At 39.5% G+C, this 24,485-nt stretch overlaps 1 protein-coding gene across 1 annotated transcript in view; it reads left to right on the forward strand.

Annotated features, from left to right (window-relative positions):
* Positions 1-23,902, forward strand: part of ctnnd2b (catenin (cadherin-associated protein), delta 2b) — a 221,356-nt gene extending 197,454 nt beyond the window's left edge. Inside the window, 9 exon segments of the mRNA XM_022191678.2 lie at positions 4,310-4,483; positions 6,820-6,970; positions 10,571-10,832; positions 15,314-15,398; positions 15,507-15,633; positions 19,305-19,433; positions 20,280-20,356; positions 21,170-21,188; positions 21,191-23,902. Of these exon segments, the coding sequence (XP_022047370.2) occupies positions 4,310-4,483; positions 6,820-6,970; positions 10,571-10,832; positions 15,314-15,398; positions 15,507-15,633; positions 19,305-19,433; positions 20,280-20,356; positions 21,170-21,188; positions 21,191-21,432 (1,266 nt within the window). The 3' untranslated portion in view covers positions 21,433-23,902.
* The last annotated feature ends 583 nt before the right edge of the window (positions 23,903-24,485 follow it).

Below are 24,485 nucleotides of genomic sequence, written 5' to 3' on the forward strand. Positions count from 1 at the left end.
TTATAAATTCATCTGAAGACAGACAAGCTGAAAATGTTCAATGTGACTGAAAACTTTGCATTCCAACCTCAATGACCCTACTTCACAAACAAACAGAGGCAGCAGGGAAAACAGTGAGAGTCTGGTGGAATAAAAACAACTTGTTGCTAACTTTTCAGTCTGTAACACACTCATGCATTGGTATGCTGTCGGCTGACGCTGCTAGCTCGCTGCACCCAGCGAATGTTTGTGGATTAAGTGTTGCAGTGAAGAAAAACTGGACTGCAAAAGTGAAAAGTTTTTCTGTATTCAGTGTGAATGCAACCAAACTCCCATTTACGTGTGCAGACTGAAAAGCTGAAGAAGGAACAGGAAGAGAGTGAACATGTTTGATGCAGGATTCCCACCTGGTGATGCAGGGAAATACATCTCTCAGCAAATTAACTGTAGTCCAGTTTACACTGAAAATAAGAGAGTTGTTGGACCAACTTAAATAAATAATTCAGTTGGAAGCACACAATTAAATTAAGTTTATCCGAGTTAACAAGTAATATTAATGACACTGGTTAGAGAGAAACAGTACTTTTATTTCAAGTACAGCTGAACAGACATTTTACAGTGCATGCTAGAATATTACCCAATCAAACCCATGCATGCCTGGATGCTTGACAAGTTTCATTCCAATCCAATAGCAACAATTCATGGCATATGTTATCTACTTCCCATAGTAGGATGATGGCCTTAGATATGTTACATTATAGAGAGAAATCCAACAAATCTAATCAGTTCCTTTTAAGAGAGCTTTGGACAGTGGGGAGAAGAAAACTCTTCTTTAGAAACCTCCAGCAGAACCAGGCTTTGGGATGGCAGTTGTCTGCCTCGACGAGCTACGGTGAGGTTTAGGGGGAGAGAATATCAGAGAGGGCACAATATCTGACTTTGCGTGAAGCTTTTTTTTTTTTTTTTTGCAAATTTTGAAGTATTGCATTGTTAAAGATGCATGGAAACAGCAAAATGTTATCTTTCCGACAGCATGAAACATGACCAATAGCAGCTGACATGAAAGAATAGTTACAGCATTCAACACTGAAAACAAAACAACTTCATTTTTCTCTTGCTGATGGGCAGAGTTTGTTTCTTTTTCAAGGTTTTTTGTAGCAGTTGGAAAACAATTGATTTTGTTTTATCGTACGTGGCCTATCCCTCCACCTTCTGACAACATTAAGTTTATTCACTACAAAGCAGTTAATGTCAACGATTTACTTCAAATTCACTTTACAGTTATATGGAAATTCAGTTCAAAACTCAAATTAGAATGGTTAGAAGGCAAAAAATGAATAATATGTGACAAAAAGAGACAAAATGTTAACAGACTAGACCATAAGTACAACAATAAAAACAAATGATAAAAGCTGGATAATGTCACGGACCAAATCCAATGCTAAAATTAACATCCGTTATCTGGTCAAAGTGGACACTTCCATCAAAGGCCTGTAACAGATTAGGTTTTTATATCTCTGGGCACTGTGGTGTCCTGGTGGCTTTTAATTTGCCATTCGACTGTTGACTCATCTTAAAATCTTCGTCTCCCACTGCTTCTTTATCTCTTCCTCTGCCCTGCTTTTCTTGCCTCCCCTTTCATTTCGCAGCAACATTATGGAATTTTAATGACCACATAAAACTCTTCATTTATTCACCAAGAGCATAATGTATGAGGATTTTGTCATGGTTTGTTTAATGCTGGGATCCAGTTGATTGGTATTCCCTGACATTAGCCCACACCAGACCTAAAAATCAGCTTCTACTGCATGAATCATCACACAACATGGAAAGCATTTATACGTGTTCAGACCCTCCTTATCATTCTGTCTTTTCATGGTTTCCTGGTACAAATGCAGGATCGAGCATCTCAGAGCTCTGTGTTGTTGTTTTCAGTTCAGAAACATTTGCTAAGTTCATCCCTGGTTCACACTATCTCCCGTCTCAAATTAATATTTATAAATGCACTACAGCTTTCTTTGATATTCATGATGTTTGAGCCTCCGCAGTTTTCCTCGTCGGCTGCTGACATTCACCTCTCACCTGCACTGTTTGGGGTCACGTCTGCAGAATGACGCAGCGATCAACGTGATGCACGGCTACGTGTTTGTAGAAATTGGCCCACAGTTGTTTGTGTCATCTATGGGCTTCTTAATGCTCTCTGCAGCATAGTCAACACATGCTACAGACTCATTACACAGCAGCACCAGGAGATTATAGCTTTACCTACAGATTAAGTCATGGTTGACTCTGCGTGCTTCCTACCTGTGCTCAAACTCAAAAATGCCAAGCTGATCTAGCATCTCTCCCTGGATTTCCTGGGCCTGTCCATCTGTTGCCATCAGGCAGAGTTTTATCCTCCGTTTAGTTAAAAAAAAAAAAGAGAGAGCTCTTTTAGTTGAAAAATTGGCAGAAACCAAACGGCTGCCTTGGAGAAGGCTCTAACCTCTTGTCATGCTAATAAGCAATCAGCATCACATTCGGGATGAGTGGAAGACTTCTTTTGCCACTTCTAGTGGAGCTGCGGGGTTGAAATCCCGACACTTCCGGTGGATCAGGGTGGGTGAATAGCTCATTAGCCCTGCTTGCTTTTTTTATGTCCCTATCATTCCTAGCAAAAGCAGAGAATGAGGATTTTTTTAAAAAGTGGTAGCGATGAGCCAGGCCTTTAACTCCTATTTGCTGAGCTGAACCTCGGTGAACTTTCTGTGTATCCAGGCAGAACCGAGGAGATGAGGGATCTTTAAACTAACTCTGCGATCAGATTGTAAAGGGACGAATCATAACCTCTCCAAACAATAACGCGTAACCCCCCACTCGTTCCTTTCTAGCTATCTGTCTCCACTCCAGTGCAGCTGTGGACGATTACCATGAAGTAGCGATTGGGGAGCTTGTTGGAGAGGGCAAAACTCCATCAACGGTGGGGTAATTAGAGACGAGGAGAGAGAGGAAAGGACAGGAGGAAAGGATAGTTGTCTAAAAAAATATGGAAGGAAGCAAGAGGAGATGGGAGAGAGAAGAAGCAGTGCAATAATAAAGTCACAGACAAGCAACAGAAAACAACATTTTTTGTTTTGTCAGTGCAGTTTATTGGCAATACTACACAGCCTAACAGATGCCACCTCAGATTATGTCGTTACACATGGAAGGAGGATAGGAGGATGATATTCTTTTCTACAAAACGGCGACAAGTATGAAGCATACATGAATTATATACAGTACACAAAACAAACTGTACAGAACAAACAGTAGGGCTGCAGCTAAAAATGATTTCCATTGTCAATTATTATGTTTATTCTATTCTCAATTAGTTTGTTGAGTCTTTTAATGTCAGAAAATGGTGATAAATGTTTCTCAGTAGCATATGATATGTCATTTAGTCCAAAATGCAAAGATAGTCAGTTTACTGTCACAGAAATGGAAAAAAAAAAGCTGGAATCAGAAAATTGGACTTTTTTACTTGAAAATCGATTCAAACCAGTAAATGTATTTTCAAAATGGTCTTAAATGTGCACTTACATGATACATGGCTTAAAACTTGGTGCCAAAGCTGCATATCTCAGACAAAAATTCACTTATTGATGATCTATATTCTGTAGAATATGTGGAGTTGCCTAATGATGGTATTATAAATAATTACAAGAAATAAACTTGGCTTACATACTTGCACAAGCATAACAGAGGTTAGCTTAATATTTTATTGTTCTTACTTATAAACAGCATCTTTTATATGCCAGAAAATGCTTCAAATGAATAATTATTTAGATGCCACCTGAAAACGCGTGCTTTAAAGATAAGGTTTTTAAGGCTTTTGTTTTAAAGATGTAGCTTCAAAACAAAAGCTTGAAAAACTTAATTCAGGATTGATCAGAATCATCTGGAACACAGATATTTATAATTTCAGCTCGCTCTAGTCTGTGGTACTGAGGGATGCAGGGTTATGTGTAAATTTAGACTATATGAGCTGTTATTATTTGGTGAAATTTATTGCAGTGTCATCTCCTGTACACAAGAATCAACATTTTCACACTCATTGATGTACAGTATGTGTCCATACGTGTGTCTGCGTGAGTAAATGTCAAATTTCAATTACAGAGGCGAGAGAAAAACAAAACGGTCAAACAGATGAATGCCACCCTATTTATACGCCACTTATGAATAGTAAATCTTCTCTCTATCCTCTCCTGTTTTTGCCTGCGGGGACCGATCTGGCACTCCACCGCTGTCAAGCCTCGCCTCACACAGAATTCAAAATGCTTTTCTTTCCTGAATTATATCTCATCTTCCGCAGTGGGACGGCGTCGGCCCATTTCCAGACTTGGCGGAGCCCCCGAAAGGCATCCAGATGTTGTGGCACCCCACCATCGTCAAGCCCTACCTCACACTGCTGTCTGAGTGCTCCAACCCAGACACCCTGGAGGGAGCAGCTGGGGCTCTGCAGAACCTGGCTGCTGGCAGCTGGAAGGTTAGAGCTCAGTGCAGTGGCTGTGTCATTGTGATACTAAAGGGCATCTGCGAGAGGGGGGGTGAAATTCCAGTAGGTGCCAGAAAGTGCTCTGAAAGTGATAATAAATCTCAGCATTATGCAAAATAACAAGCCTCACCGCCCCAGATATTCTCCTCCTTTCATGCTGAAGAAAAGCAAACCTCACCTCCTGGACCTTTACTCGAGTGTAACAGTTTGCTGAAAAATGACATTGCTATCTAAAGACAATAACAGCTCCTTTTTAATATATAATTCATATTTTTTACATTTATTTTAAGTTAACTTAGAAATGCTGGTAATGACACCAAAATAATCCACTTGCTAACATTATCTGAGTCACATTTCTTCACTTCTTTGACATTACTGACCTAAAGAAAAAACAAATACTAGAGAAAAATTGTACGAATGTGGACCTTTTGCAAGAAGTTCAAGTTTAAGAATGAACTTTTGTTGCTCAGTATCTGTCAAACGAATGGATCCAGAAATAGTTTTAATGACGACAATGGTCAGTGGGTTCACTGTTTTGTTTCTTTAACTATTAGTTAGACTGACATGTCCAGATGTTCATGGTTTCCAGAGGATAAATCCCAATGATTTGCTGATTTTTACTCCAGTGCTACTGACAGAGCAGGTTATGTAAATTTCTAGATTTGCAAAATATACCATGACAAAGAACTGCATTGTTGTTATTATTATTATTATTATCATAGTAATGACAAGAACTATATTTACACAGCACCGTTCTAAAACAAAGTGTCAGTGTGTTGCACAAAGCAGACATCAAAGTACAAGTAAACCAATAAAATGAACAAAACACCAAAAGACACATTTTTTTTCATATATATGGCATAAATGCGAGGCCAGACAAGTTTATTTTTATAGTGCAATTCATGCACAGGGCAATTCAAAGTGCTTTACAATGACAAAGAAAATAAATAACAATGATGATTTGAAGAGTTGACACTAAAAACATACATTAAAATCATAGAAATAAAACTTAATTTAAGCTGTAAAATCAATATGAAATTTTATGATCGTAAAAACAAAGAAGTTACAACTCAAATAAAAAAGAGGTGAAATAAAATCTCTTTAAAAGTTACAGTGCAGCGCTGGTATTAAGACGGTCAATCAAAGGCAGCAGTAGATAAATAGGTCTTTAACCGTGATTTAAAGGAGCTCAGCAGACCTGCAGGTTTCTGGAAGTTTGTTCTAGATGTGTGGAGCATAGAAACTACCAGAGGACCTCAGTGATCTGGATGGTTCATATGGTAGGAGGTCACTGATAGACTTAGGTCCTAAACCATCCGGAGCTTTATAAGCTAACAGAAGCATTTGAAAGTCTATCCTCTGAGAGACCAGAAGCCAGTGCAAAGACTTCAAAACCAGAGTGATGTGATGGACTTTTTTAGTCTTGGTGAGGACTCTAGCAGCAGTGTTCTGGATCTTGCACTTGTTTTATGGATTTTTTAGTCAGACCTGTAAAGACACTGTAACAGTAATCCTGCTGAGACATAAGTCCTTTAATCCTGCAAATGTTCTTCAGGTGATAGTAAGCTGACTTGATTTTGGAAAGTCAAGTCTGAGTCCATGACTACACCCAGATTTCTGACCTGATCTGTGTCTTTTAATTGCAATGGCTGATGCTGTCTGCGGATGTGTAATCATTCCCCTTTGGTCCAAAGACAAATACCTCAGTTTTGTGCATGTTTAACGGAAGAAAATTTAGAGAAAATTAAAAGGATAGAAAAAATAACAAACCAAGCGGGCCAACATCGTGGAACAGATGAAAAACGGAGTAAAACAACCACAATAAAAACAATTTAGAGAAGGCCTGATAATAGGAGAAAGTTCCCAGTGATGACGACATGGATTTTGCAAGTTTGAACCTCAAATAACACCCAGGGTCAGAAAGAGTTAAAGAACACAAATGCAAGTTTGTGCTTTTCAATGTAATACTTTTAAAACAAGCAACGAAATCTTAAAATCACTTCTAGGACTAACTGTGGACCAATGAAATCCAGCAAGAACTGGAGCAATGCCGTTATTTCTGGTGAACGAGTTAAAAGAAAAGGATTCATTTAAGCCTAGGCATTTTTCCCTCTTTGAAACCAGAGTAAAATGCGTTACAGAAATCAAATCTTGAAAATGGTTGAAAAAGAATAAAAGCATCTGAACGGACTGTGCAACCTTTGTTACCTGAGCTTTAAAAAAAAGGACTTCTGTTTTAAATCACTGAGATTTTGGGCCTTTTAAGAGAATGAATCAGAATATAGCAACGAATGGTAACAAATCTCTGTCCACCTCTTCCTTCCCAGTGGTCCGTCTATATCCGAGCTGCAGTGCGTAAAGAGAAGGGTCTCCCCATCCTGGTGGAGCTGCTGAGGATAGACAACGACCGGGTGGTTTGTGCCGTGGCTACTGCGCTCAGAAACATGGCTCTGGACATCAGGAACAAGGAGCTCATTGGTGAGTAGTTCACTCATATGAACCCACGGTGTTAAAGAGGCTGACACCTTTACAACACAATATATAAAGAAATGAAAAGGAAAAACAAAGCAGCCTGCCAGTGGGGAAGAATATCATTTTCAAAGCAGATCAACACTGTTTCTTTGAGTGTCATTTTCTTGACACTAGTGGAGTAATGCGCTTAATTCTGCCTTAATTAGAGATAATTGCACTGAAAACAAGAGCAGCTATCTTGACCCACTTGCAGAATTACTCACTCGTTATAATACGTAGCATGATACTTGCTCGAGTAGACGTCTAACAGAGCTGTTTAAATGTCACTTGTGTAGAGGATTACTGCTGGTAGCCATGTTGGCGAGTCTGTGAGTCTGGCTGTAATTTTAAAAAAGAGCAAGTTAAATGCCTTTATAATAACATTTGTGTGTATTTATGCAGATATGGAGGTAGTTTGTTTCTTTAAGCAGACTAAAGTGTCGCTCTGACTGATCGTTTGACGCTAATTTTCCTTCGGAGACCGAGTGATGTCTGTAATAAACTCTGCTTTTCCGCTGGTCCCCATAGCAACAACAACATGCCTCCTTCCACTTACCGTCTGACGCTTGAGGCTTTGAGCTAAACTGTATGATGTTTTACTCTGTCTGTGCATCCATGTGTGCAGCGTATGTAGGCTGGAATGTCAAGTTTTTTTTTTAATTTATCGCGCTGCCAAGGGGCGATGCAGTTATATGTTGATAGGACATATTGTCCTGCCCTCAGTTGTGTTGTGTTAACATGATGAAATTGTGCTCAAGACACATTTTATTGTGTAGCTGAGTCTTCCGAGCTGTCAGCAGCAGCAGACACTGACAGGTCTGAGCCCAAAAATGCTTCATGGAGATCTTTACATTTAGTATTCGTATAATTGTTGCAATGTGAATTATTAGTGTTTGTGTGCAAAAGACCAAAAAAAATCTAAATTAGTAACAGATAAAAGAAAAAATATTTCTGAAAAGAACACAAAAAGTGTCAATCTGCCAGCATGGTTGCCAAAATAAATACACAAAAAACTGTAAAAATACTAACAATAATGTAAATAAATACTTTTTTCTGTGATTTTACTAGTTATTATCTGTAACTTAACTAAACAGGGAAAATTTGTAAAACAACAGGTAAAAAAATATTTTTTCCTGCCCTTAATATGCATAACATTTGTAAAATAACATTTTTTGTGAAGCGTAAAAATGCAGATTTTTCAAATGGACGTTATATATAGTTTTGGCCTGTTTTGAAGCAAAAAAATGTAGATTTTTTTCCAGTCCTTAATATATATAAAATGTGTGAAATAATATTTTTTTGTGAAATGTTGTAAAAAAATGTTTTGTTTTTTTTTGTAAAAATACAGATTATTCAATTATAAATCATATATAGTTTGGCCTGTTTTTTTTTTAAGTGTATATGTGTTCAGGATTTTTTTCCACCTGGGATTTCACCAATATTTTTTCAAGAACTTAACAAAACAGTAGAAAAAAATGCATAAAATGTCAGTAAATTCTTCAATTTATTACAGTCAAAAAGAGCCAAAATAAATACCAAAATAAATTAATATAAAAAGATTTCCAGTGGATCAATTCTCTGTGCAGCACATTGATGTCATGCTCTCAATATCTCCGTCCAATAAAAATACATTCAAAGTGAATTTTGCAGATACTGCAAAGGTGCAGCAATAATCAGAATAAGCTGTTTATAGTTTATAGTGTTCAGCTCTGTTTGATCACTCAGTGGAATAAACCAGTTCATATGGGAATTAATCTGATTATGTGAAGATGGTGGTGTTTTTTCTCTTGCTAAAACAGCAAAAGTAAAAATAAAAAAAACACAGTATTCAATATGAGAAAGTAGTTTGGATTCTTCAAATGTTCCTGTGCATTTCTGTCAGATGTATCCGTGTTTCACAGCACAGTCGTTCGACATTTACAGTCAAAGAAGTGGGCAGTTATGCTGCAATCGCACTAACAACACGCCAATAATAACAGAGTGTTATTCTTACATTTTATACTTTCCTCTATCGTGTTTCTATAAAACCAGCAGGATTTTCACCACATAAAACACATATATGGTGGATACAACCTGTCAGTGAGTCGTGATGCCTCCACCGGCTCTCCGGGGCAATGACCCAATCAGAAAGAGGGGCAGAGGGCAAACCAGACAAGATTTCCTGACAGCAGCACCGAGGTGTCATGGGAAATGTAGTCAGAGTGTGAGATCACGTGGCCATGTCTCCATCAGTGTCTGGCAGCTATCCAGCCAGGGTGTTTTTCCACCTCCCAAGTAGTCAGCTTTAGCTTTCAAAGGCCTTTTTTTAATCTGTGAGAAAGTGATGTTTTATAAATTTAGATCTTATTAAATCTCTCCTTGGTGAGATTAATTATAAAAAAGAACAAATGTTGCATCAAAAGTTGGCTTTGATGTGTGCCAAAGGCAGTAAATTTGGCCCATTGGGCCGCAAGCTTTATAGTCCTCATCAAAATCAATTAGCGAGTATGATAAATATGTAAATTTAAAGGGATAAAAATAGATGTGGGTATTTAGGTATTTGGAATTGAAATATGTGTGTGGGGTTTTTTGTCAAGCTTACAGCTGTTTCAACATCTGTGTCTTAGTATTAACCAGGATCACAGTAAAGTCAAATGTGTGATATAAAGTTCTACATCCTATTAAACCTATATTTCAACTTCAGAAGCACATACTGCTAACTTCTTCTACTAATGAGTGAAGCTGGTAGAAAATATTCATTAAAAAGAACTATCTTTGCCACATTCTGCTGCAAGTTATCTGGAATTCGAAAGATCCCCTCCAGATATATGTGAAAATCGATGTAAAGATGTCCAGCTTGGAATAATAAGCAGTGTAAGACATGGTTTTACTTAGTTAAAGCTAAAACTTCCTTTGTGTTTTTCTTAATTACTCTTTGTTCCAAAGATTAAATATGCAGAATCTATGAATATTTTTAAACAATTTCTCTGAAAAGTTTAACTTTTGATTACATTGTGTCTTCCGCTGTTGATCATTTTAAAGTCTGTGAATGTGCACCGGAAGTTTCAATATCATGGGAATCCATGATTGGCTTCCAAACAAGTTGGAAAGTCGCAAATTATCTGAGTTGAGGGAGACCTAAAGAACTTAGTGCACTTAAATTTCCACACACCAAACTACAAATCAATATAGACACATTTCTACAAAGATATTCCCCATTTAAATAAATTGGCAGCAACAGAAACTGATCTGTACTTTCAGACACCCCAGACCCTCTTAACACATCTGAGTTCTCAACCCAGTAACTTTGAATCCAGGAACAAATTAAGGCAAAGAAACACTTAGTAAAGAAATAGCATGAGAATTGGCGGGTATGGTTGCGTTTCATGACAAAGCTGGTCTGTAAAAAAAAGACTTTTAGATTGTATCCAGAAGTATGTAAAGTTGTACCTACCTCAAAATACAGTCTAATTATCACATCAAATGCTCAAATTGTTGTTTCCTCTTGCTTTCTCCTTTCCACACTCCATCTACATTTTTCCACCCTACCTCCACGTTCCACATCACGCTCACCCACGATGCCCACAGGTAAATACGCCATGAGGGACCTGGTGCACCGTTTGCCCGGAGGCAGCAACAACAACAACAGCAGCGGCGGCGGGGGAGGCGGAGGCGGGGGAGGCGCCAACAGCAGCGGGCTGGTGGGGAAGACCATGTCGGACGACACCATCACGGCTATCTGCTGCGCGCTGCATGAGGTCATCACCAAGAACATGGAGAACACCAAAGCCCTGAGGGACGCCGGCGGCATCGAGAAGCTCATCGGCATCGCCCGCAGCAAGGGAGACAAGTAAGCCGAATGGGGAGATGTTGTCAGGTCGGAGGAGGGGGTAAACAAAGAGGAAGAGGAGGTAGACGCAGGTTGAAAGTTTCTCAAAAGGTGAAAGTCAGAAGCTTTTCTTCTGCTTCCCTTTTATCTTCCACCGGTTCTCCAGAGACGTGTATCTTTTCACCACTTTTATCTGTCGTATAAATAAATGTCAGTGTCAGTGTCGTTATGAGGGCAAACAAATCATGGAGTTCATGAAGGATTCCATCATGTTGTCTCTGCTCGGTAAAGATGAGAATAACCATGCTCCAGTCGTGGACGAATTTACTGATTGGTCCAAACAGTCCTTCTTGGACAAAAGAAATGACTTTATAAGGGCATTCTTTCTGCTAGCGATAGACAGATTGGTTGATTATCCTGACTGATATTTGACATTTTCCCAGTTGTTGGTATCTCTTTTTATTGACCAGTTATTGATAAATTAAATGATTTTCCCTTGGGATTAACAGAGTATCTATCTATCTATCTTTCTATCTATCTATCTATGCTACTTCAAGTCAACTGTATTTACATAGCACATTCAAAAAACAGCTTTACAGTTCAAAATAGAAAACAAGACAAAACCTTTGAGGAACTATACAGAGCAAGATAAACAATGCCATATATCAAGATGTCGGCGCTCAGCTACAATTGAAAGCCAAAGAGTACCTATGTGTCTTCAGTAAGCACTTGAAGGTATCAAGAGACCAAGCGGTTCTAGTTTGAACAGGTGAGCGATCTAACAGACTGCGTACAGCCACAGAAAAGGCTCGGTCACCTCTGAGTTTCTGAGTCTGGATCTAGGAATTTTAAGGATCCTCTGATTGGTCAACCTCAGTGATGAACTTGGATCATGAACATGTAAAAGCTCAGATAAATAAGAAGTGCCAACCCATTTAACACCTTGAAAACAAGCAAAGAAATCTTAAAAACAATTCTGAAGTAGACAGGAAGCCAGTGGAGTGAGGCTAAAACTGGAGTGATGTGTTTCGGTTTCTTTGTATTAGGAGGCTGTATCACTGAGGTTGGATAGAGCCTCCGCTCTCTGTCTGTCATCACTCTGTGGTCTCAGAAATGTCTCTCAAGCAGAAACTGAAATTAGCTTCTCTCACAGTGGCTAAGATGATGCTAAAGGCTAGCAGCTAAGTTAGAAGGCAGCCATGAAACATAGTCTTGCAAGCAATAGTTATGGACTTTATTGGACAACAAAAGTGATAGAACACTGAAAGATTAAGAAAATATTGAAGAACAGCAGACATAACTGCAGGAGACAAACTGATCAGTCTCAGTCGATTCAACATAAACAGAGAAGAGTGTCTAAATTTAATGACTCCTATTTCTTTTTTACATTTTCAGTTTTTAATGAAGAAGCCCAGTTATGAATGACAGCTTCTCTGCAATGACGTGTTGTTGAAACATTACCTTCATTGTATACTGATTCCAAATCTGTCTTGAATACCAATAATCAGCATAGGTATCGGCCCTAACAAACCCATACTGCTGGATCCCTACTTCCTGCTATGATTCAAGGCCGGGTTGTTTAACAGTTTAAGTATCTTGGGACAATATTTAAACCAAATACTACAGTAACTTCTGCAAAGGTTCATCAGTGGTTGCGTTATCTGAAGCTCAGACGTCTCGACACCACTTCAGTGTTTTATTCTTTTATTCTCATTTTGTCGAGACGATTCTAACCTTCTCTTTCATTTGCTGGGTTGGACAACTTACCTTGAAAGGCAGTAAGAGGTGAGAAGTAAGTGTTATAACGTGCAGCCAAACTGCCGTCACAAATCTAAATGACCTCTTCCATCTGCACAAAGTCAGAGCCACAGAGAAGCCCCAGTCAATCCTCGCTGACCCCTCGTCACCTCCTGTTCAGTGAGTTCAGATTGCTCCCATCTGGTCGCAGATATAATCTGCCAAGATGCAGGACCAATAGATTTAAGAGCCTGTTTGTCCCTCGTACTGCTGGCCTTTTGAATAACGTGATGCAATTCTGTGTTTCTTTGTTCAAATTGTTTGTTGAAGATGATTTTATTTACTGCTGGCTGCGCAACAATTCACCCTTCGGGGATTATAAAGTCCAGCATCATGGGGCGATGTTGCAAGCATGCGTCATCACTTTTTTACTTTCAGAAAAGCTCCTAAAATCATATTTAAACGGCAGTAGAAAATGTTCTGTGGAAAAATCAATATGGGAAATGTGACTATGGTACCCATGAGTAAGAAGCACAGGTGCATTGTAATCAAAAACAAAACTCAGAAATGGTCCAGAATCATAAACAGGATTTAGTCGCTTGAAATTTAAACTCGTTAAACGAATGCAGAACTCTCCGCTGTGAAAGATATCGTATCACGCTGCACCTCTGCACCTCAGCATCACATCACAGAGCGTACAGCTGGACTGGAACTAATGTGCATTTAAATACGCTCGTCTCCAAATGTTGATTGTGGAACGTCCACCTCAGCATATCAACGCTGATCAGGCAGCCTGCTGTTCGGATGCAGTCGGTTATTTGTTCATTAGCGAAGCATGGAACAAACAGGTGGAGCAGGGTGCGCATAAGCACGAAGATAAAGAGGCTGATTGTTTAAGCAGGTCAAGAGGGGGGATGTAGACAAATTCATCAGTCCGGCGGGCTGGAAAAGAAAAAGACTAGAATATGGATGCGGTGGGTGAGACACGGGGGTGAGGCAGGGAGTGAGGGTTTAGAGATGCTGTGTGCTCGTTTTGGAGCTGTGAGTCACCAGTCAGAGCAGTCAACAGAAAATAAGATCCAAACTGAAGTTAGCTCCCAGAGCGCTCTCTGCACAGGCTGTTTACCTGCACACCTCCGTTTTTTTTACATCAGGGTTGTTGACTGTAGAGATGGAGTGGAAACACAAGGCTGCAAATTAACACATCTTACTGTGCTTGTAGTAATTAAATGGATCCGTGTTTTTGTGGGTTTTTGTCTACTGTGTACAGTGAAACCAATACAATAAATTGATTTGAAATGTATTTCAAGCACGTATATGTGGCAGAGGGAGAGTTACTGACATCTTCTAAGCTTGTTGGCTTTAGTAGCACCTTTGCTGTGATTTCATGATCAGATTTAGCTACTGCCTTATTTAATTATATTGAATAACTACCTGAAGTACAGTTATGCTCTTTATTTACACACAGTAGCTGGAGAAAAAGTAGATTTAACTATCTTTACCAAGTGGAAACACATTTATTTTGTGAATTTCCTGGGTTAAGTATCGATACAGTTTATCATCTCATATCTCTCATCTCATCTCATCTTAAGCTAAATCTAGTCTTGACTCTGTCTCCAGCTCACTCTAACCCTCTAACCATCACTGGGTTAAATATGAGCTGAGTGAAAACTGTGCCTCTTCAAAAAAAAAAAACTTTTCACAGTTCGAAAGCACAAATATTCCTGCTTCAAACAATGTAAACTGCTTGAAGATACCAGTACCAGAACAGAAACAGACCTTTACTTTATAATCACAGTATGTATATTCCCTATAGTACATTTAATGTTGTCTTTGGGGACATAATTTTCCTATTGTTGAGCCACTGTGCAGGAAAAACTGTTCTACTGTAAGATTTCGACAAATAAAATGCCTCCAAACTTTTGTTTTTAAGAAACACTTTTCAGACACAAGAAAACACAAGAAAAATGTGGCAGAATTAACTTGACACAGCTCTCTTGCTTTAGTTGTATTGTTTTCTGGTCTTTAGTTCTGTTTTCTCTGCAAAATTAAGAAGTGTTTCCACAGAAAAAGATGTCAAGCTCAGGTCTTCATTTTTCATGTTTTAAGTAGTTTCTGTGTTTTGCCTTTGTAGAACAATATAGAAGATGCCGGCTTTGGATTCTACGTCTATTTTTCAATGTTGCATTAATTTTCCTCGATGAATAATTATAGGCTGAGATTAATTAGTCATCAGTTTGTCATTAGATTTATTTGTAGAGAAACTCTAGTTATAAATCCTCGATTTTCTTGTTCTTTAAGAATCGTTTTGCACAGGTCCTCTGCTTTGCATCACTGCAAAGGCCTCGGTTCGCTGTCACCAATCAAAAACAAAAACATTTACCAAAAATGTCTGGAAGAAATAAAGTTTCATTTCCTTGGCACTGATAAGGCCATGTGAGCCAATTAAAGCCCCAGCCATTAGTCAGCTGAGTCAAACCCTGGAGGAAGCAGATTGAAATATTGGCCAATCAATCAATCAGAAAAACAATTATGCACTTTGGTCTCGGAACAATTTAAGAGACACATTGAGCAGACAGAGATGACATTTCCATTGTGCGTCTCTGGTTGTCTTTGGAAGCTTTACACGCTGGTTTATCGTCTCCGCTTTGTGGCCGATTCTTCTTATTCTGTCAGTGATGTTTTCAGAGCATCTATATGCATAAAGCAAAGCAAACGACAGTCAAGCTTTACACTGTGTGTTTTTCTCTCTGCTGAATTCCTAGACATAGTCCTAAAGTGGTGAAAGCAGCATCTCAAGTCCTGAACAGCATGTGGCAATACAGAGACCTACGCAGCCTCTACAAAAAGGTAAAGACTGTGTTCTCAGGGCGTATAAAAACTGGAAACTGAGTAATTACAGATAATGCCGTTACGAGGCAAGTATTTCTCATCTTTTCTCCTCCTCGTCTCCCTCAGGACGGTTATTCTCAGTACCATTTTGTCGGCTCCTCCTCCACGATAGAGAGAGACAGACAGCGACCTTATTCTTCCTCTCGCACTCCGTCCATCTCTCCCGTACGAACCTCGCCCAACAATCGATCAGGTGAGTCCACACCTCCCCCTCTGCTGCCTTCCCTTTCGTCCTCCATCACTCTTTCCACCACCAGAGTCCAGTCAAACAAACAGCGCTCCAACATAGCTCAAGTCGGCTTTAACCTTCACACAACGGCGTCCACTGACAAATTAGTCCGCTGTCAGGTAAAATGCTGGCGCTGTGCCGCCTTAAAAAAGTTCTCCGCCCTTGCTTTGGTGAAGTTGGGGGTTGACGAAAACGAGCCTTCCAAGGCCTTGGTGTTTTCTGAGGCGACGGTGACTTTTTTCTGATGTTGTTCACCGTCTTCGAACACTTTAGTTGTAGACGAGGTTCTGACGATAATGACGTCCAGTGAAGCCAAAGAGGGCAATGATTATCGATCAAAATGTTTCACTGGTGTTACCTCAGCTCAGGCAACTCCTAGAAACATGAACTAAAGCCCTTTTCAAACACAGTGGACTCAACATTGCTGTTTGATTTTTGTCTGTCTGACATTATTTCAAACATTTTATTCAGACATGACAGAACTGTTGATGCCTAATTTAATTACCACCATAAGTAGAACAGATGTTCACCCCTGCTACTTACAGTTTCTATCCCCCCAATAAATCAGATTTATCACACAGTAGAGACTTTTTGCTTTATGAAAACACACAAGCTTTAAGTTAAAGGTGTTAAATGAAGTTTGTAGTTGGACGTACAGTCATATTTTCATTCCCTGTGAGGAATCCAATGAAGATATAAGATAAGAATGCAGCTTAGGGAAACTGCGATTTAATTGGATGGAATTAAAAGTCAGTTTCATTGGTGTTGGATTTGGGTTTGAGCAGGATAAACAATGCAAGCTAGTATAAAGTAAAGAGCCTATGGGTAAAGCTTATTAACTAACAATGCCGCTGCTTGTCTTCTACCAGGTTCCAGTCATTTTTTGTTTTCATTCAAAAGGGAGCTTCAGTAAAGTTACACTTCAGCCACATGTGTTTTGCTCTCCATGCACTAGCTATTAGTGTGACTTATTCAAATAACGATGGGTGGGATAAACGTTTGTTTGCAGCCCTGTTGTCGCCGTGCATACATCCGTTTTACAATCAGTGTCATAGACAGACAGAGTTTCCTCAGGAACCTAACACTGACTGATTAAGTGATGACAGTGCTGGTAACAATGTGCATTTGTAATTTTCTCCTTTGTGCTGCTGCAGCTCTCACATTAATATGACAGAGGCTGTGTGGTAACGTTTTTAATTTCCGACGTCAAAATGAATCGAATGAAAAACGGCCTTGAAACTTTCATTGTCCACTTTTTTCTGCTATTTCACAAATGGATAATTTCTCTCAGTTTAATTTTTAATTGTTCACATTTGGGTTGCTGCTTCAAAATTTAATGTTTGAACAATTTCCCATTTCTGTGTTTTTTCACTCGTGCTCAAACTTTACCATTAGAGCTTTATCAGAAGCCTGTGAACACGTACAAGGACACACTTTAAAGTTTTCACTACATATATTATACGCGCCTCGACCATAGGCTGTATAATAGTCTATGGCCTCGACAGACATGCATCGAAACTGCAGCTCGACTAGTTGGTGTCTCACAGGGAGGTGGCAACTTTAATTTGTGTAAATTTGCAAAAGCAGTTCATAAGAAATGCACTGTCAGTGGATTTGTTTTGCCCTAAAGTCTAATGTAGGCAGATCCTTGATTAAAAGCAAAGTTAAATGCACCTGAAATTAAATATGAGGGGATATTTTAGCATTTAATGGGCTTATAAGCTTATTTTTGAGCTAAATAATACAGGTTTCTTGGAGGACATGCAGCCAAAATACATACTGTTGGTGTACAGTGCTGTGTGAATGAATGCCCAGCAAGAGATAAACAGTTAAGAATGTAAACCTGATGATGGAACTCAAGTAAAACTGGATCACAAAGTTGATGAGGTTCATCCTCTGTGGACCAAATTTAATTATCTTGTTAAGGTATTTCAGTCAGAACTAACATTTTCATCCTTACGGCTGCAGTACATCTACATACTGCTGCCTAATGCATAATTTAAACCAATTAGAAAATATTTCAACAGATCTCCTGTAGCCCCTCCACATTTAACCCTCTTGTCGTCCTACGGGTCAAAATTGACCCGTTTTAAAGTTTGAAGTTTAAAGTTTAAAGTTTGAAAAAGATTTTTTTGTGTGAATGTTCTTAAAGAAAATAGTAGAAGTTTTACTGATATATGTGTAATTACTTCAGATATTTTTAGGATTTTTTGGAAGATTTTTACTCATTTTTTGAAAATATTTACAATAATTTTCTTGCCAAATTTGGGGGATTTTTTTTAAAATAAAACTTTCAAGGGAATCTTCAGAGGACTTGTTGGAATTATCTTCCTCAAGGTTTTGCAAATTTTCAGAAATCTGGGGAATTTTTTGGCTGAATTTTTGGATTTTTTTCAGACAAGGAAACAATATTTTTTGGTGCCCGTAAATGAGGACGACAGGAGGGTTAAAAACAATCACTTGGTGTGGATTTATGAGTCTGTCAGCTGACAAACTGGCATGATGATAAACACTGCAATTTGGAAGCTAATTTCTCATTTCTGTTTTTTTTTTTTTTGCTGTTTTGTTTCGTTTCTCATTTTAAAAATGTGTGAGCAGTCTCAGATGGTCAATGAAGCCATTTGTTTAATTTCTCTCCATTTTCACACACAAAAGAAAGCGTTCCTTCGCGTGTAAAAGCCCTCGAGCACTAAAGTGTTTTAAACAGGTTACAGCTGCGATCTGACAGATTATGATTTGCTGTTTAGGTGCCGATAATACGATAGACCGGTGGTATGAGCGCAGGATTAATGAGCGTATGGATCGATGCTAACTGCATTCTAGCATACAGAAGAGACACAGAGTGACAGATGCAGGAACACAAACAGGCTGGCAGGCTGCATCATAGCCAGCAGCTTCTACGTGAAAGGCACTTGATAATGATTTGTATATTAGAGGAAACCATATGGCACTGAATCAATTGCCAGGTTTCCTCCAACATGGCTCACCAGATCTAACTGCTTGTCATTGTCGCTGATCCCACCGCCCCCTCTTTTTCCAGCATCTTTGTTTTTTTCCAGCTATATGCTCTCTGATATGTTTTCCTCTCTCAAGTAGATTTTTGCGTGAGTAACACTGAGAGAGTTTAATAGACCAGTGGGACTTTAAGTGAAGTGGAAATGTGTCCATGTAGGAGTGGCCTGCAGTCAGACGGTGAGGCAAGGAGAAGACAGAGGAGAGCAAAGCAGATGCAGAGAGGAGGGATGACTCAGTATTTACCTCTTTCAAATCACACCCTGGTCAGAGAGCTAAAGACTTGAGAAGAATGGCACACACCCACAGAGTCGCACTACGTTCTGCCCTCCATTCCCCTCGTTTTTAACTCATTCCAGGTTAGAGGAAGTAATAATACATAGAGCCGGTCCTCGGAGCTCTGTGCCTTTGTTGAGAGTCAGACAGGTAAATGCAGCAGCTCAGACATCGGAGAGGTACAATTTCCAAATCGCTTTGGCATTTCTGCTGTGAAAGGACTACAGCAGGGTGTGAATGCTCCCTGTTGTAGTGTCCTCCTGATGCGTGTTGATAATGTGTTGATGGATTGAAGGTTAAAGATATTCCCTGTGTGTGTGTGTTTGTGTGTGTCTGTGTGTGTGCAGCGAGCGCTCCTGCGTCCCCCAGAGAGATGATGGCGTTGAAAGAGAGGAAGGCAGACTACGAGTCGACTGGCAATGCCAGTTACCATGGCAGCAAGGGCGAGCACACATCCCGGAAGGACGCCATGATAGGTAGGAACTCTGTCTGCCACCAGAATACGTCCTCACAAAGACGTCATGAGCTGAAGGGATGGCTTTGGACTAAATACCAACACAATGTGAGAGTAGGTTTTACAGATGTTAAAGAACACATTTTTAAGATTTAGCTAAGCAAATTAGTTTTATTTTTTGCTGGGAGGCGGTCCAGTACCAGGGTCAATGTATAATTGAGGGACTTCTGAAGTCCATGGGATATATCTTGCATACATTTTTATTAGAAGTAAAAAAAACAAAACAATGTTTTTTATGTTCATTATGATCATGTCTTTCCAAATTCCATAATTGTTTATGATAGAAACAGTCACTTATTAATAACAAATGACTGGATATCACTAAAATGTCAACGGAATGACCGCCCAAATTTAAAACACTCACTTTCTAATCAGCTAAACAACAATAAAATTAGCTTATTCAGAAATTGTTTTGATTGTGTTCTTTTTATTAAGTTGAGATAATCATGACTAATATTTCTTTTTTAGCAATATATCAAATTTTACATGGAAAATTGTATCCGTGTCCGAGAAATCACTTTCAAAAAAGTCTCGGCTGGTATTACTAGAAGTCTAAAATTTCACAGACACCAATTTAAATATCCATATTTTATGATTATAAAAAGTTTTGAGCAGATCAGAGATGATTGAGCAGAAGGCCCCTGGTGATTTGAAATGAAATAACCTCTTATCACCTCATCATTTCATTGTTAATGGTTCTGAAAATTGTGCCGCAGTTAAAGTGTCCAGCTCATGCCACTGACAGCCTGTTCTCATTGATGTTGCTCTAATATGTGAGTAAATGGTTTCATCCTCTCTGTCTCTGCAGGTCAGATCTCCGGTGGGTCTTCAACACTACACAGAGGAGCGTATGTGTCCCCTACTGATGACCTGAAATATAACCAGGTACACAAACAGAAGCATTTCCACTCTGATTTTACATGTACACAGCCAATGCAACTAGTTATATTCAGTACTAGCAGGAATTTCTGCTTTAATCTCCAAATAACACCTTTCTAATGTGCCAAATTACTACCTGTAGCTCTCATTTAAGTACCTATTGGCAGAAGAATCAAAACAAGGAAACTTGCAAACAGAGGAGAGAAAATAAAAACATCAAGGGCATGCAAGGGACCACATTTTCACTGCGTAGTTTAATGTGTCAGGATGTCTGAGGGAACATCTGAACACCAACAATATCTGACAGACCATTCCTTCGCTCTCTGCAAGCGCTTCAAACTCCTTTCAAGTCTTTATGACTCATCTCACCTTTCATAGAAAGATCTGCTGTAGAGCTTTATATCCCAATATCAAGTCCTGGATGCAGGCAAAATATCACAGCAAAACTGGATTGCATTTGTAAGACACTATGAATCCTAAAAGGTCACAATAAACTTATACAACAATAAACCTGTGTAGAGCCCCATTTAAACATTACAGCAGCACAGCAGTGGATTTCTGTCATTCACTCAGATTGTAGCATTTGAGTTCAGATAGCTAAAATAAAGACAACTTTGTCACGTCAGAAACAAATCTTGTTTTTGTATGTATTGATTCATTAGTTTGGCAACTGTTTAGTCTATAAAATCTAAAACGGAAATGTTTAGAAATGTTTTTTTCAGACAAGGAAATTATATTTTTTGGCGCCCATAAATGAAGACAACAGGAGAGTTAAGCACTTCTGTCTGAGTAATTATCTTTGCTCTTTTTTTTTTCCAGGTTTCTTCTCAAGGTTTGCCATCAGAGCCCTACCCCCTTTCCAGAACCCACCTCCACCCGACAGCGGCCCCTACGAGGATCAGGCCTTCTACGAGAACCAGGTTCACGCGGGAGGGCGCCCCCCGCAGGGTGACCTCAACATGCACCTGCAGGGCCTCAAGTCCACCGGCAACTATGTAGACTTCTACTCAGCCTCGCGGCCCTACAGCGAGCTCAACTACGAGACCAGCCACTATCCAGCCTCACCAGACTCCTGGGTCTAAGGGGAGATGAGGCTGGAGGAGGAGGAGGAGGAGGAGAGGATGGACGAAGGAAAATAGGACAATGAAGGGGGTTGTAGTTTAAAAGTGGAATTAGTGAAGAAGAGAGAACAGTTTCACTCCCTCCTCATCCTCCCCTGTAGTTCCTGAGTAGCATCATAGATAGCAGGACGGAAACGAGGAGGAAACGTGAAAGACATTGGACTCTATTCAGACAGAGGAGGGAGAGGGGACGGAGGAGGACCAGAAGCAGACGGAGGAGCATGTGCATGCACACCACCAACCAAACTGACCGACACATTTTCTTTCTGTGTTTAGTTTGTGATCAACAACTGGTAGAGAAGGTTCAGCAGACAGAAAGACCTCCAGCCCCCACGAAGGCTTCTTACGGATACGGAACGTAAACGATACGCAGAGAGAGTCGGGACGTGAAGGAAAAGCGTGAAAGCAAAAAGTCAGGAAACGTGTAGAGACGAAGAAGGACGATGAAGGAGACAAACGAATGCGTGGATCTGAGGAATGTGTCAAAGATACGCGGGAGAAACCTGTAAATATGTGGTATAGCAACATGGCTTTTAGTAACGTGAAGCACAAGAAGCAGAGCTGTAGGACATGTAGGACGCGTGTCACACAAACTTTCCATTCTCTCGATGGCTTCAGAGCGACGTATCCTCCTCCGGGCGAAGAGTGCTTCTGGACTTGTGGTCATTTGTAACGGTTCTTTATTTTCGTTCGTTTCTTTTTCTTTTGTTGTGTTTCTACTTTTTTAATTCTGGTTGTATAGTATTTGATGTACACTGTACATTCGCGGAGAAGCATCGTGTACTGTACATTGCACTATTTTCTGTGTCATGTCAGGCCTTTTCGCCACTGGGTCAGCCTCACTCCCTCACTAACTGCCCCCTCTTCTGAACACACAACAACTGCACTCTGACTTTCAAAACTCATGATGTGGACATGTGATGTGAAACACTGGATGTGAACTGCTGGGTCACGGTGCTCCTTTCACTGCCCTAGAGACAGCAGACAAGTCTTTTCCCGCTCATGTTTGAGGCTAGCTTTGGTGTTTTGGTGGCCATCTTTCCACTTTAACACCACAAATTCCCTCGGCTTATTTTTTTCATTCCCACGAGCCCTTCCTTCGAGTGACCTGTGCTCATTGTGTATATAACCGTGCCAAACAAAGGGTTTCTTTCCCTCAGCTGCAGAGGGATGTTGAGGGTGCGTTTAAGGGTCCAAGTTGAGCTGAAGGTTTTCAGCTGAACATCCTTGGTTCTATCGATGCCAGTTTGTAAATGCTTTGGTTTTTCTAAACTGTGTTTTACTGGGATGAAAACTGTCTTAACTGCACCAAGACTCGGGAGAAAAATTTTAAAAAAAGAACAAAAAAAAACAAACAAGAAAACCCATGGAGGGACTGTGACCGGGCGGAGCCTCACTTCCTCCAAAGTTGTACAAAATTAGTTGATTTCTGTGTTGTAAAATAATCAATGTTTGAAGTACAAAAAAAAGAAAACTTTTCTGAGAGATGGGTGGCGATTCTAACTTCATGGTAGGCAAAACTGTTAATAGAGTACGGATATATATTATATAAATATAAATATATACTTTTTATGTGCAGATGTGGATGTCACTTATAGCAGCAACATTATGGAAAAAGACTTGTAAAAAAAAAAACAGCTACATGTAGGAATTTTGTTCACATTTTCTTTTTCTGGTCAACACACAAAATTGTCGACTTTGTGTAGTAATGTTGTTGCTATGTGGAGTAGAGTAGACCAGGGCCCAGGGATCCACGTTGTCACTGCAGCAGTCCAAAAAGGTGCTACATCTGTGAGAAGTATTTCCAACATGTTTGTATTTTACCTGTGCACAAAAGCGTTCGCCCACCAAACCCTTCCACCTCTGCCGAAAATCACATTTCTGTATTTGCAATCACACGATAAAGAAAAAGTGTGTTTCCAGTGCATGACCCATCTCGTCCTTCTATAAATTGGTCTCACTATGCTAAAAAAAAAGCTAAAACTAGCGCCCATGAATGCATGAGTATTTTGTCGTCAATCTGAAATCAAGTTTTTTTTTTCTTTTCTAAGCGAGAAAGGTTAATTTGTAAAAGGTGACAACAGACCCTGGTTCTCCCTACCCACTGCTGTTTAGAAGTCCTAGAGGTCATCTTCCGATGCTTGGAAAACAACTCATGATGCAACTGTCCCCGCTCTCCCTCCACAAAACCACACTGAATGGAAAACCGACGTACTGTATTTGTTAGTAAGCATCTGGAAACTGACAACGTTATGTATGTCTTTGTGATCCTTAGGCAGAAATACCTGATTATAAGACCTGTATGGAGATATAACGTCGGTGACCTTTTTGTTGCTAGACCAAACGTGTTTTGAAAAAAGAATTGTGAATCTTTCTATTGCCTCAAACAGATTGCAACTGCTCCAAAAAATATAAACGGACCATCGAAGAACCTCTGATCTGGCGAGTTGTTTGTTCTGGTGTCTGAGAAATGGTCTTTGAGTGTGTTTCCCAGTGTGTTGTTTGGACAGAACAGCTTAGGTTCTTTAAAAATCCTACTTTGTGTACTTTTTTGCTTTTACTTTATTCATTACAACATCAAAATCCATTTACATCACACTTAATAAGTTGCTATAGTTAAGTCAGAGTAGTTTTATTCATATGTGTTTTTCTGGTAGAATTTAAGGAATGTTTTTAACTCTTTCCTTGGTCCAAACATGACAAGACATGGAGCTAGAGATGCTACTAATACATTTTCACAATTTCAAAAACATTTTTCGTTTCCGTTTTTACTGAAAATGCCAGGACCAAGATATCCTTTTTCATTAATCAGTGTCTTTCTTAAACATTTCTGGTCAATGTTAGCACCCCCTTTCTTCAGGACAGTGACAGACATTAAAAATAATGGTTTTATAAGTTCACACATGAATACAGCTGCAATTAAATTATTTTTGAAACCAGACAAAGATCCTATGCTTCCCTCTAGCTATCGACCTCTGTCACGAATCAACACCAACATCAGAATGATCTCAAAA

The sequence above is a fragment of the Acanthochromis polyacanthus genome, chromosome 9 (genome assembly GCF_021347895.1).
Source record: "Acanthochromis polyacanthus isolate Apoly-LR-REF ecotype Palm Island chromosome 9, KAUST_Apoly_ChrSc, whole genome shotgun sequence".
In the NCBI taxonomy this organism is placed as follows: Eukaryota; Metazoa; Chordata; class Actinopteri; family Pomacentridae; genus Acanthochromis; species Acanthochromis polyacanthus.